The sequence below is a fragment of the Acomys minous genome, assembly GCF_964271855.1.
Source record: "Acomys minous genome assembly, chromosome: 10".
NCBI classification, from domain to species: domain Eukaryota; kingdom Metazoa; phylum Chordata; class Mammalia; order Rodentia; family Muridae; genus Acomys; species Acomys minous.
Window position 1 is genome coordinate 21,000,298 of NC_140491.1, and position 15,587 is coordinate 21,015,884.

Genomic DNA, 15,587 nt, shown 5'->3' on the forward strand with positions numbered 1-15,587 from the left:
ACTTCAGTTGATTTGATCAGTTGAAAACCTGCATTTATATTATTCTCTAGCTGTCTGAATTTGAATTGTTAGCTATTTTCTTATGGGTATAGAAGTTATCTAAAATTTCTGAGGATATATATATATATATCAAGAGCCATTCACAGTGTTTAAAACTGCAATGATGAGTGATAATTTATTTTTTAAATACTGTTTCCTGCCATGTTATTTGTGTGTCTCATCTCAACAGGTAAATATAGAACTCGTCATAATCCAGTGTAGTATCATTCTATCTGGCTTTGTCTTCAAAGAGTCTATTTTTCCAAAAAAGGATCACATGCTGAGAGGTTCCAGAGGGGCATGAATTTTTGAGAGACAAAATTCAACTCAGAGCAACATCTATGTAGGAAAAAACTGTATAAGACGTTGAAAAGCATAGATGTATCCAGAGGCCAGGAAAGTATCACAAATGAGCTAAGCAAAGCACACATTCTGTGATGTGGTATAACTGGAAATGCCGCAATTTGCGTGAAAGTACTTCCTGTGTTAAAGGGGCAGCCAGTAGCCAGAACTAATTATTGCAAAGAAGGAACACACATAGTGTTACAGACATTTCCATTTTTCATGACCCAGAAATCTAATGTTTTAAGTGATGTATATATTGAAACAATTGTTCTATAATTAAGAGAGAGAGAGAGAGAGAGAGAGAGAGAGAGAGAGAGAGAGAGAGAGAGAGAATTTGAAGGCATCAGCTCTAAACCAACAAATATCCATTTACAATGTCAAAATTACCAAAGGGCAATTGTTAAGGAAACGTTTCTGTCCAAGAACACGGGGAGTCTCAAATTTGGTTTCTCACCTGATTCTGACTGTAGTGTTCCAGTGTGGTTCTGCAAGGGTGAGTTTCCTGAGGCGCTCCAGCGGTGCTAAAAAGAGCAGGCAAGGGATGTATCACAAACACTTAGTGCCGTTGGCTATGTCATCGTATTCCCATTTCAGCTCCCTAGCACAGAGCCTCCTTGCCAAATAGTCAATAAGTATTTATTGATTCAATTAACAAACTAATAGTCTTATGGAAAAGATACGCTGATAAATGACGAAGAATAAGTACAATGGCCTGAAAGGACTGAAGCCATGTCAGTGGCATCTCCCCCTGGAAGTTCTAAAGGATTGTATGTTATTTCTTCTGGTGTTTGAAGGGTTTTACAGGAACAACTACTCCATTCATTCTCTGAATTCTTTGAGAATAGTAAAGGCCATGTATTATTAGCTTCATTTTTCAGATGAAGAAATTTAATCTCCTAGTGAAACCTTCTCTCTGATTGTATTATTATTTTTTGAAAGATTTATTTATTTATTATTATGTGTACAGTGCTCTGCTTGCATGTACTCCTGCAAGGCACCATATTACATTACAGATGGTTATAAGCCATCATGTGGTTGCTGGGAATTGAACTCAGGACCTTTGTAAGAGCAGGTGGCGCTCTTAACCACTGAGCCCTCTCTCCAGCCCCTATTATTATTATTGTTGTTGTTGTTGTTGTTGTTGTTGTTGTTATTTCATACCACTAAGAATTAATGGATAGTCTACAGAAAATGAAATAAATGGCAGTGTTTTCAGCAAAAGATTATGAGCCAATAAGTCTTTCAAGAGTATATCCAAGGCAGAATGAATAGAACAAAGAAACCAGGAAGTTGGAGGAAGAAACAAGAATCACACACAGGGAGGAAATACCCTCTGTGTGAAGACTACACTGTGAGACTCACTAAATAAATGACCTCATACATTTCCTGGAGCCACTGTTGCTGTTATATTCAACTCAGAAAGCCAGGGGCCTGAAAGATAGACAAGTGCTCTAACCTTGGGCTGGCAGGCAGTAGCTGAACAACTCTCTAGCTTTAATGTCCTTAACTATAGTGTCTTTCATATTAATCACACATGGTGTTCTTTTGAAAGTTGAGTGATGTAAGGCATACACTGTCCCTGGCTTACAGAAAAGAACTGTCCATCATTGTCACAGCACTGCATTTCAGGGCATGCTTACTTGTATCATATCTTAGGGAAAGGTCATCACAGGGTGAAATTTGTTGCTCGGTTTAACTCCTCTGGGTTTACATTTACTGTCTTAGCTAGAGTGTAATTTACATGATACCAAGGAGTAAAAGCAGACAGGTTGTATTTCCCCCAAAGTTCCATCAATATATTATTCATGAACAATAGTCGACAGACAAATTGTCAACTGTAAAACAGGATGTCCTGGGCTATGAGAAAAGATACATGCTACACATTGTACATTGGATTGGTAGAATGAGATCACCCATTATATGACAAGCACTTTATAAAAATCAATATGTGTTTAAAAGTTTTCAAACTGCAACTTGATCCCTTACTCTAAGAAGAACCATTCTCACTCAACTGTAGTCATCTTTCTGATGGAAAACAGCTCACCAAAAAGAAAACCTGACATGAGAGCGATTGATAATTAAAGATGCTTAATATTTAAAAAATTGAAAATTAGGCATAAGTCAAGGTGTAAGTGTTAGCTTGAAAAAGAGGCAAGAGACCCTTGTATGGAAGTATGAGTCCTATGTTTGTATATAAAAAAACAATTATTGTCAGAGACTTGATACCCTATGAGCATATACAAGGGGAGGAAATCCCCCTCAGGAACAGTCATAAGGGAGGGGAATAAGGGGAAAATGGGAAGGAGGGAAGAATGGGAGGATACAAGGGATGGGATAACCATTGAGATGTAACAAGAATAAATTAATTTTTAAAAAAAGAAAAAAAATAACATATAAGAAGAGATTTTTGTTGGGATACTTAGCTGCTATTTTTTAAATTTGTTCTGGTTTCTGAGTCTTAAGCCTTAAGCAAATTTGTCCCACCATCCACCAGCTAAGGATGGAGAGTCACTCCTAGCCAGCAGCTATATGTATCTTATTTGAACCTCCTTGCCAGCGCCAGGAGATAGCAAAGACTGTGTTCTTATTTCTTTCCCAGTGCAGGCAAGATCAAAGAGGCTCTGCAGAAATAGGCTACTTTTCGAGTCTTAGAAACAAACATCAGCAGAGTTCTGCTTTAAACTAGTTACCTTTTTTATTCTGACACTGCAAGCCTTTCTACCATGGCCTTTATTATACCCGACTCCTAGCTTCTAGCTTCTTCCTCTTTTCTCCTAATTATACCTGTTTTAGAAGTAGCATTTTAAATAATGCTGTGTAATCTTCCTCTGGTTTGTGGTGTAGTGAAGTGGACCTTTAGTCAATGATGGAATTAATGCATGGGAGGGGACTGTGCTGTTTCCTAACATTGTATGATCACAAAATGTGGTCTGTCAATGAGGACATTTTAGAGGCTATTGGGGCTTAATAGCACAGGATGTTAGGGACAGCTTCCACAAACTGGCAAGATCTGGTCACCCTAATTATAAAAACAGCTACTGATAAAGCCTAGCCTCCAATACAAAGATATCCCTATATAAGACATTTTACTATTTCATACAGGGAAGAAAGGAAAAGTAGATTTCAGCGAGGAGTCATGAAAGATCCCAAGGCTACACGGCGATACATCTTGGGAACAGAGTGCTTGCCTAGTACAGGCGAAGTCCTGGGCCTGATTCCTATTACCACAAAAGAGAAATGGATGAGTAGAAGTAAGAAAGGGAAGGATGAAAGGAGGGAAGGTGGAGGGAGGGAGATTAAACAAACCAACAAGAAAAACTGAAACCTTGTTTGTTTGTTTGTTTGTTTTTACTTCAGCCAGTAGCCATTGCTCTCTAGCAGGTTATGGCTCTCCTAGTGAATCAGGAACGTTCAAATAATTTCACGTGCAGACTGAGCATTTATAATCAGAACAGCTGGCATTTCAAATTTTCAAATGTCCTACAAATGACTGGAAAGATCTAATACGTCTAGTCCCTTGAGTTTCAGGTATCAGGTATTCACCTTGTGTTGGATTTGGAAAGCTGTTTCGCTTTGGCTACCTTGTTGTGTATTCACATTTGCTCGAGAGAACTTGAAAGTATTATTGATTACCCTAGCGACCAACGCCATTTTGCACTGGTTCCCTAAGAATAAATTCAACATAAAAGCTAACAATCTCAGACAAAAGGATAATTAATCGAGTCAGGATTAAAGAGAAAGGGAGTAAAAGCAGAAACAATAAAAAGATAAACAGAAGTGTGGAAGAATGGAAGGATACAGTGAGGCAAGGAACAAGAGAAAGCAGGGAGTGTTTCCCAGAGAGATGGCAGGTGGGCAGAAAAAGAGGAAGAGAAATTGAGAGGCTTAAAAGGAAACAGAAGGAGCCATAGACACCAGCATCAGGAGAAAGCAAGGACCACATACATACTATAGAATTCGTCATTCAGTGGTCCTGAATGGAGTCAAACATGTGCATCTGCACTGTTCCTGTAGATTATTTCCCCCAAATTCAGTTGTGTGCTGCTTGACTCTTTGTTAGTTAACTAATAAAGAATATCACTGCTTTGTAACCAGGCAAAGCAAAATAGGCCAATTAGGAAAGCTAGCTTTGGGCTCCTGAAAATGAGACATAAAATAAAACACAAGTGTTGCTCCTAATAGTCAGCCATGAACATTACTGTTACTCTTCTTAAGGTGAGCAACTGAGGATAGGTGTAGGACTTGCTGACAATTTCAGTTGTACAGATTGTCAGGAAATTACAGTGATTATTATCACCATGGACCCTGAATAATTGTGTGTTTCCAGATTTGATAATATTCAGTGAATCTGAGAGATGATAGATAGATAGATAGATAGATAGATAGATAGATAGATAGATAGATGAAATAGAAACAGAGAGACAGGGATAGAATATATGTGCAAGGAGTATTTATTCACTTACTTAAAAATAAATATTTTAACAGATAGATGACACTTGTAACTGGTGAAACATACATGCCCTACCCTGAGCACCCAAGCCACTGCTAAGGAATCAGTCTATCAGTGATGACAGGAACACAGATGGAATCACAGTACTTTTGAAGTTCCTGGGGTTTGGTCACAGATATTGATCCAGGGGAAAACGTTATATCTCTTCAAATATGATTGCTCATTTTATTCTATTTGATATCCACAGGCCACAAGCAAACACCATGCATAACCCACAAGCCTAAGTTGGGAGCCAAACTGGTAGTGAATGAGGGAGTAGGAGCCTTTATCCCAAAGCAAAACCTCAGGAAATATTTTTTATCCACTGTATTGCAAAAAGCGAGAAGATAAGCATAATTCTCCTTATGGTAAAATGGCTCCCCATTGTCACTATCAGAACTTCTTGGGTTCTTAATACATGGTCCATCATTCAGCATTGAAATCTGCTATTTATATACAATGGCATTCAATGTTTATCAAAAAAGATAGACAGTGAAAAATGACCACCTGCGTACAAAACTGCATCACCAGACAATGGAGGAATTGGCTTGATGAGAAACTGATTTCTTATCTGGAATGCAAGAAACTGTAAGATGAAACCCTGCCTACCAGGGTAGCAAATACTTTTCCACTGATGTAATTTTAATGGAAGTGGCCAGTGGATGTGCACAGATGCTTTTTACTCTTTTTGTACTTTTTGTTTCATGAGTTTTGAAATGTTAGCATGTTACAGCTTTAATTGGCTTATAGTAGGATAAGCAGTTGACTTAATTTTTACTTCTAACACCATAACTTATGGAGCTATCATTAGACTTCATGATTTATGTTTCCAGGTAACTTAAGGTATTAGTTTGTATATTATAGAATCCAATGAGTGCAAATTTAACAATGTGACATAAACAATTCAATAACAATGTAAATATTATATATACATATATACAATTTATAATATATACTGATGATATGAAAATGGGTATGATACCATCTTGTCTTACTGATTTATGCTTGATAAAACATAACTTCAGTGCCCCGAACTCAAGCAGTTTTTGTTGTCACTGTTGTTTTGGCTTTGGGTTTTCATGACAGGGTTTCTCTGTGTAATAGTCCTAGCTGTCCTAGACTCATTTTTTGGACCAGGCTGGCCTTGAGAACTCACAGAGATCCACCAGCCTCTGCGTCCAGGGTGCTGGAAAGAAAGGAATGCACTACCATACCCTGCTATCAGTTTTTTAACCAATAGGTTTTAAAGGATGTTTTCTTCTATGTAAAACCCACCCTCGTCTACCAAAAGAAGTCTGCATCTAATCCCTACTGTTCACCTGATTTACTTCACAGTTTTCTATATGTTTTACTATTTATTCTTTATCTTTTATAATCTAAGATACACAAAACAAAATAATTTTAATGTATTGTACCGGGATAGTAATAGCAGGTACGGAAGAAACATTTGAATGAATTAATTAATGAGCAAGTAGCATCTTATCCTTAACAGATCAGAGTTATCAAGGGAAATCTATAATCCAGTCATGCAGTATCTTAGGGGTTAGGGTAGATGTTAAATACTTCAGAGCTGAGACTTTTGATGTGATTGCTGCACATACAGTTATACAAAGAAAATAATTTCTAATGCTTATAAATATACACTTACAATAAAGATTTTGATACCTTAGTAGATAAGTGCTTATGGGATAGATGGTTTTCTGGCTGTCTCACCCTCACCTGCTTCCTTTAGTATTACTACTGGAGAGTAGAGGGCCAACCCCAAGCCTTATGAACACTGTCCCCATCAGAGGAGCTTCACACTTAGATACTCTTTAAGGAATTGGGGAGGGGCTGTGGGGGAAGTATATTGTGCAAATTCTAAATCCATCAGCTAATTATAGCCCTGTAGATGGTGTTGGACTTCTTAACCAAGGATGATACAGAGTCTGATTTCATGCTTTGGTGGATACAGATTGAACAATGTATATATCAGAGACCGTGAAGATAGTGGGAATACAGTAATGAATGAGAAAAGCATAGGTACAGGTTTACTGTGGATATAGTTCTATCAAACTTTAAAAATTTGGAGGTGTCTAATGTAGCTTTTGTCTCTATTCTGTTTCTAACTTATTTTTAGTTAACAATATGTTCTGTGTATGCCATTTTATTTCCTCTACTGGTTTTAGCCATAAGTCTTTGTATTATTTAATTGGTGTCCTTACATCAAGAAATTGCCATGTATCTTTTTCTTCACTTGCTGCAGGCTACTTACAACTAACATGGTCCCATTCTGTATAAAATATAAAAGCCACACAGTGGTAAATTCCACTTGCCCTTCTTCAAACTTCATGCTATTGGTCTCAGAAACTGTTTTATCTGTAAATATAAAGAACTCCGCAATACATTTTCTTTTAAACATATAAGAAAAAGCAAAAATATTTTTCCTACTAATTCAGATATCGTCATTTTCTATTACTTTATGTTCCCATCTGGAGAGTTATGTGTCTGTATCACATCATTTTCCTTAGCCTGAGCAAATTTCTTTATCATACCTATATCATGACTACATATTATTGGACCTTTGGCTTATCTGAAGACATATTTTCACTTTAATTTTCCAAAAGGACTATATTGATTGAATATAGACATCTGGTTTGATGCTCTTTTTGTATTCAACCTGAAGACACTGAGCTATCATTACACCGTCCAAACAGCACTGTGTCCTACAAGACCCCATTCTCATAGCATTGTTCCCTTATATGTAGGTTTTCATTTTTTAATGATATTGTTTTCACTTAGAATTCTCTACGATTCTTCTTGAATTTGTCTTACTTGATGATGAAAAATTGCTGATCTTTACCATATATTTATAACCAAATGTGAAGCATTTAGGCCTTTATTTCTTCAAAAACCTCTGTTCTTCTCTTGATCTCCAGTCAACCTTACATTCTTGGTATTTTGAAAAGGGCCCAAGACTCTCATTAACTATCTATTTCTATTTTTTAAACTGCTAATTTAATTTTGTTTATCTGCTCAAGCTTTATAACACATTCTTTAGCAATGCTCCATGTGCTGGTAAGTCAAATGAAATGAAGGTTGTGTTTTACCATTTAAAGTAATTTAATTGAAATATAATTACATCATTGCCCCCTCCTCTTTCCTTATTTTAGCCTCTCCTATGTCTCCTCCCTCCAACTATTTCCCTACCCCCTCACTTCCTCTCAAATTGATGACCTCTTTTTTTGTTACAAACACACACACACACACACACACACACACACACATACACACACATACACACACACACACACACACACACACACACACACATCTGATTTTGTTGTTTGTGTGTATGTGACTTCCAGGATGATCACTTTGTATCGGATAACCACTTAGGAGGCTTGCTGCTGGAGAAGGTAATTCTCCCTCTCTCAATAGTCAATAATTCATTGCCTATTATTCTTTGTCTAGGGAATAGACCTTGTGAGCTGATTCTTCTTCTTCTTCTTCTTCTTCTTCTTCTTCTTCTTCTTCTTCTTCTTCTTCTTCTTCTTCTTCTTCTTCTTCTCCTCCTCCTCCTCCTCCTCCTCCTCCTCCTCCTCCTCCTCCTCCTCCTCCTCCTCCTTCTACAACATTGATATTAATATTGTCTATTGATATTGTCATTGTTCAGATCCTCTTTAGGCAGTCATTTCTAGGGGGCACAGTTCCATTACAGACTTCCTGGTCCTCTGGCTCTTACAATTTTTATTTTAGATATTTCACTTTCCACCTTCTCCTTGTCTGTTGTTTAAATCACATTTCTGAAAAGTTCCCTACATTTCTTTAAAGTCATTTATTATTGGTTCCAATATCTGTGTCCATCTTAGATCTGTTTCTATTCATTCTCTCTTTCTATTGACTATGGCTCGTGCATTGCCACCTTCACTGCATAGTAACTGATGTCGTAATAAACTGTCACTGTTACACCTGATGTAGAAGATTTGGTTTGCATTGTCTATCTTTAAAGAGTACTTTGTACAATTCTAGAAGACATTTTATAGTGCAACTTAAAGCATTTCCAGCTTTTGTTCTATTTCCTGTTAAGATACGTTTGGGTTATCATGAGAATGGTCCTCACTCTAGGAAATTATTCTCCCTCCTATGTAGTCTTCTAGAGCTCATAAAGAATGAGAGAGGCCCTCGATGCAGTTGGTAGGGTTTTTTTCTCTCTTCTTTACTTTTAAGGATGGGTACATTTGGGTAAGTGTGTGTGTGTGTGTGTGTGTGTGTGTGTGTGTGTTCATGTGAATGTGTCTATGCACACACATATGGGTACATCAGTATATTCATATGTGTATATGTGTGTGTGTGTGAGAGAGAGAGACAGAGAGAGAGAGAGAGACAGAGAGAGAGAGAGAGAGAGAGAGACTGTGTCAGGACTTCAACACTACTGAACACTTAAGACTTCTGTTTTATTCTTAGCCTTTCAGCAGCTTCTGCCTTATGTGCACATGGTACCTCACCCTGACCACGAATTCCAAATCCTTACACAACAACCCACCCATAATCCTCATAAGTTCTTGAAATACTCTTCACTACACACAAAAAAATCAATTCTCTATTTCTTTAAAAATTCTAGCCACTGCAGAAGCCTCATTCATGTCTGGATCTCTGGATCTCAGCTCACTAAGCTTGGATATCACCTTTCTGACCTCTGTTGCAGGGGAGCAAGCCACGAGGCAGAAGGAGCTCTTTCAGACTCACCTCTTTGGCTTCTCTTCTCCTAAGCATCACTGTTCTATATTGCTTGTTTTGGAATAGATATCCCTCTCTATATTGTTTATCCAGGTACATAATTGCTTATTGGGACAATCAGCACATTCAGCAACATGCACTAACATCTAAATGCAGCATTCTTCAATACTACATTACCGTCAGAAGATATACTTTAAAATATATAATTTCATGATTAATTATCTGTTCTATGAGAGAAAGACAAGGGAAACCATGGGAACATGTAAAAGTTTGTCATGCTCTGCTTTAGTGTATTAGGCATTCCTCAGGGAACAATCTCAGAGCTGAAACCACAAGGAGGAATGAACACGAGCTAGGCAGAAAGGAAGAGAAGCAAAATCCTGCAGCGTTCATGCAGATAACAGCACATTAAAAGGCTCTGAGGCTGGAGGAAAGTGGTATATTCATTGAAAGAAGATAAAGGTCTAACATTCACTGGGTTCCTATTACAGAACTGTCCTTGCATCAGTATTTTGCATGTTATTCCACCTGATTATCAACAACTTTCTGAAGTATATATTGTAGCTTACTGTCCAAAGGGGAAAAACTGACAGATTAAGTAACTAACTAACCCTAGGGCTGTGCTGAGGTACTACCTTGGAAGTACTGCTTCTGGTTTGAGGTCAAAGCAAGAAGAGTGTAGCACGGCCAAAGACTAGAGAAAGAAAAGAGGAAGGGGGTAAAGAGGAAGAGAATTAGCCACACCCAAGTCCTGTTTCTTGTCTTTTGTTTCTTCTGGTTTTGTAGTCTCTTTCTCTCTTTTTTAATGACATTTTTACTAATTCTTTGGGAAATTCACACCATGAGGCAACTCACACTCGTTTACAAGTCCTTTTACATCTGCCCCCCAAACCCTTGGGCCGCCCCCCCTAAAATCAAAGTTAAAATTTAAAAGGAATAAAAAGCAGATCCCGTTTGTTCTGTCTGTATATTCACTGGAGCATGGTCAGACTCTCAGTGGCCTGCCCCTTGAACAGGACTGAGGTTTTGTTATTGTTGTTGGTTTGGTTTGAGGTTTGGTTGGTTTGTTGGTTGTTGTTGTTGTTGTTGTTGTTTGTGGGGGTGAGACAGGGTTTCTCTGTGTGTATTCCTGGCTGTGCCAGAATTTGCTTTGTAGATTAGAGAGATCTGCCTGCCTTCTCCTCCTGGGTGCTGGGATTAAAGGTATGCACCATTTTATCACACTTTTAGATGGCTTCCTGTTTTGAGACGGCTTCTGTGACAGCCTGTACTCTCAACCAACCCCCCACCTACCCACCATCCCCAAAAGAAGCAGCCTAAACACCCTGCTCTCTAATACCTTTTAGGGGTTGCTTATATTTCAGACAGAGATTCCCAAATACCCAGTGAGAACAACATAAAAGAGAGAGGTTACTTTGGATGATTTAAGAGGATTTCAGAGCATGACGGGTGGAGCAGCTTAGGTCATGCTGGCACACGCCTATGGTAGAAGCTTCATCTTAAGACAGATCTTGAAGCAGAGTGAGAAAGGCAGTAGGCAAAAATAAATAAATAAATAAATAAATAAATAAATAAATAAAATAAAATAAATTATGGTCCAGTTACCTACTTGCTACAATTAGGCCCCATCTCTTGAAGATTGCTAAATCTGAATCTGCCCAAATAACACCGTCAGTCAGCTAAGGACCAATTAATCATAAAATTTGTCTGGAGGCGCATTCTAATTTTAATACTCACACATAAAATATAAAGGTGTAGTTCTAAAAGACACATTAAATTTGTTTTAAAAAATACTTGAAGCAAACATAGTTACCCGAAGTGCAATGATCTCCACAAAGCCTCCTCGATTGAGACAGTAAAAAGCTGGCACTGAAATATTAAAACTTCTTAAGCTTAATTGAAAGTGACAACTTGTTGATCTTCCCAAATAAGATGTGGGAAAAAGAGGTAATATTGACAGTTGTGAGTAGCTGGGGAGGAAGAATTGCCCCCTCTCCCCATAAAGCCTGAGCTAGCAAATAATCAGAATTCATGGACCAAAGAGGAAATAGAGCTATTGGGAAATGTTTCTTGAATTTCTATCAAAATTCCAGAGTTTGGCTAGCCATCAGGAAACTAAATCTAAAGCTAAAGATCTGGGATAGGCACTCCCTTAGGGTCATCTGTGTCCAGCTACAGAAGGCTGGTGGGACATTCCTCCTCAAGTAGGACAGAGTGTGACCTGCAACGATAGGATGGGAGGCTGGACCACTAGGGCTGGTAGATGTCTCCCTCCACAGGCGAGGTGGAGACAGGAAGTGACAATCTGCCACAAGAGCAAATAAATTTCCAAGGCAGCCTGGGTATATAGCTGCTGACTACAGAGAAGGATGTAGCACATACCTTACCATGGAAAGGAAACAGCGGAGAACAGAGAGACAGCATGCCTGCCTGAGGATGGAATGCAAGACCTAAAGGAGGGTTTTTCCTGAAATGTACACGGAGGAAGGAAATTGACATACAGATAGAATAAATCAGATTTAAAACGGAAATCAATACTGGTCTCTCTATGCCCAATGTGAATGTATCGACATTTTATTTTGTGTCAGGTCTTCGGCATACTCTTAGGAAGTCAAGTGAGAAAGGCGTTTTTCACTAGCTAAGTGGCTAGGCTGGAAGGATGATTTGTGAGTTCTGACAAAATCAGAAAGGATGACTTGGCCAGTGGTCAATGAACTAGAGCAGTAAGGAAGGTGGATGGAAAGACCACAGAATGATGCAGTGTCAGATCTTGTGCAGTCTTCCGGACCAAATCCCAGACAGTATGAACATTTAAGAGAGCTCATAATCTGAAGGATGATCTGATTTGCATATTTGCATATTTACCTGTTCATTTGGTATGTTCTCATGGTGGGATGGAAGACCCCCGGAAAGAGGTCAATCTCTAGGGTCAGGGCTTGCTTAAGATTCCAAGGTAGAATTAAAAAAAAAAAAAGTAGAAAAGGAAGAAAGGGAATATTTGTCAAGTCCTGCCCACAAAGATAATGTAATTTTAAACCTAACTGATTATCTTGTGTTGCTTTAGATCAGGCACCTTCCAAACCAACCTGAGGGAAGCAATTCATGTTCATAAACAGATTTGTGTTCTCAGGCGTTTTGAGCGGCCGAGGCTGTTGAAGGCAGTGGGTTCCTGACATGACAAGTTGTCTCAGGCACTGGCTAGCTTGCCCATGGAGCCACTACTGATTTTTCTCTGAGTCTATTCCAACTGCCTGAAGTCAGGGATGCACTCCTGTGCACCGAGCTCTACTCCTGGGTTAGCATTTTGGAAACACACCTTGCTTCCTTTGGAATGGCTTTGCTTGAATAAGCTCCATTCATTAATGTCACTGTGTGAAAAATGGGAAGGATTTCCACATATCCGGACTCCTCACCATATGCTAATGAGACTGCCTGTCAAGGACATTGATTTCCTCACTTTCAGGGAAGGCAAAGGTACTATCAGGTGATTGCTGTGTGAATGATTTATGAGCGCACCCACCTCCTTTGTAATCAAGGACAGGAACAATGTGTATAGAAGATTGAGTTGCGGGCCCTCAACACTTGCTTGAATATTAAAATTTCAATACAGGCAACATTTTTCCAATGGAATTTGTTGCTGTTTTTTCTTTTCTTTTTTTAATCTGAGACCCAAAATAAGCCACCAAATTTTATTCATGTCATCCCCTGAAAATCCTTTTCGTTCTGTTCTCATTTGTTGATCAACACCTTTACATATGAAGTTTACATAAAAAGAAAATAAAGACACCAACTTTGGGGGCCCTAACCTGCTGTCTGTGTTTGCCTGAGTGAGCAGCTAGCTGGCTGTGTGCCCATCCTGTCTGCCCCGCTTCGCTGGTGAGCCCTGCAGCCCTGTGGGTCCCTGTGTGCTGACAGCACTAACAGAACCGGTCGTGTATTTTCTAGGTTTCCTCTACGCTCAGAACAACACCAAGCGCAGCATTAAAGAGCGCCTCATGAAGCTCTTGCCGTGCTCAGCTGCCAAAACGTCGTCTCCTGCTATTCAAAGCAAGTTTCCTTTCCTGTTCGCCCCCACATCGGTTGCTTTGTTTGTTTTAGGTCCGCATGCACTGCAATCTCTGCTTCTACAAAGAATCGATATATCATGTCCTGCAAAGCAATGTCTATTTACAGCTCGCGTTTATCTGAAACACCTAGGTACAAGCAACAGGCATTTTTCATTTGGCAGGCTGAAAGCTTAGTGTCGGTAACAGAGGCCCATGTTTTTTTCTGGTCCTGAGGCATTTCCGTTTCATCCGAGTTCCGGGTGATCAGCCTCAAGTGTGGTTGCTTCCCTTAAAATGGTTGCACAGCAGCTGACAGTTTAGGCTCCGTTATTTTTGCAAGTTTCTTGTTTTCTAGTTGCAACATAAAATGTCCATATTTATGGAGTGCCATGTGGTGTGTTGATACATGCATATTCTGCATAATGTCAGACGGATAAACATATCCATATCCTCAAGCATTTATCTTTTCTTTGATATAATTATATAAAACCTCCTAATTCCAGCTTCTCTGGGATGTATGATATATTATAGTCACCAGGGGCCACTCTGATATACAACAGAACCCATATCTAACTATAAGTTAGTAAAAATTAATTAACCTTAAGCATCCCTCATTTGCAACTGTTTCTCACTACCCAGTACACTATACACATTAGCAGATACACGTTTACACTTTCTAATTCTATGAGATCTACTTTTTAAACTTCTACATGTAAGTGAGACAATGCAGTGTTTTTCATTCTGTGTCTGCCCTCTTTCACTTAATGACAACATATTCTTTCCCAGGCTGAATGGTATTCCTCTGTCTATAAGAGCTATACTGACTACACACATTTATCTGCCTAGTAGGTTAATTCCTTTGCTTGGCTAGAGTGACTAGTTCTGTAATTAACATGGAGTTACAGGTGTCTCTTTAACATACCAATTATGTTTACTGTACAAAAAAAAACCCAAGGAGGGATTGCTAGATCATACGATACATGTTGAGAAATATATGTACTATCTTTATTCAATTTCTCCTGCAATTTCTTGACCTCATTTTTAAAAGTATGATTTTCTTTTTCTTTACATATCCTCTGCCCACAGTGGTCAAGGTTCACTAGAAAAAAATGAAACAATATCAAATTACAAACATGGACATACACACATGTGCATACATATATGTATTGCATACATATATGTATATTCATACTTATGTGTTTATGTCTAAACACATATACATAAATAAAATTACTTTGGCTTATAGAACTGGAAAGTTAGGCAGCATTTGATGCTGTATTATAGAGTTGGGATTCTTCCTCAGGAAGCATCAGGTCTATTTAACATCTTGGTAGATTTCATGAGACTCACTCACTATATACAAACTGATTTGTCTTTTACTTGAAGTCACCAATAGTAGACATCACCACTGTTATATACTATCTCACTCAGATTAGAGTTCGATTAAATAACTGAGCATTCGAGCTTAGCCAGGTTGACATATGAAGCTAACTAGCACGCCGGCCTGCCTTCTCTTTCTCCAACTATCTGTAATCATTGTGTGTTAGAAAATAGAGACCACCTAAAGAGAGAACATCAGTGAAGTTTATAAAGACACTAGATACCGCTGACCCTGTCAATTTATAAGTAGTCAAAAACCAAATGTTTAAAAAATAATGCTCATATTAATTTAATTCCAAGAATAAAACAACTCCTAGAGTCAGACAAGAAAAGGTTGTCTTCCTTACTAAGGATATAGAACATGAAAAACTGAGAACTATCCACCTGCCTTCCTTATATTCTGCCATATCATTTTCTAAGAATCATTGAGTCAATTGGTGATTTAAAATGTAAATATCATAGCTCTATACAGTACAAAGAACCTCAAAAAATTATATTGTCAAAAATTTTACAATTAAAAAAAATTATTTTTGAATGGTACTATCTCATGTTAGTAAGATCCAGCAGGC

The 15,587-nt window shown here is 38.4% G+C and overlaps 1 protein-coding gene across 7 annotated transcripts in view; it reads left to right on the plus strand.

Annotated features, from left to right (window-relative positions):
- Window positions 1-15,587, plus strand: part of KCNIP4 (potassium voltage-gated channel interacting protein 4) — a 1,038,736-nt gene that overhangs the window by 910,660 nt on the left and 112,489 nt on the right. Inside the window, exon 2 of one of the 7 annotated variants that reach the window (XM_084799181.1) lies at window positions 13,538-13,690. The exons of 5 other annotated variants lie outside the window; for them this stretch is intronic. In XM_084799181.1, coding sequence (XP_084655307.1) covers window positions 13,538-13,690 — 153 coding nt within the window. The remainder of the gene's footprint in view (window positions 1-13,537; window positions 13,691-15,587) is intronic. One more of the 7 variants, XM_084799182.1, reaches the window with a different exon arrangement.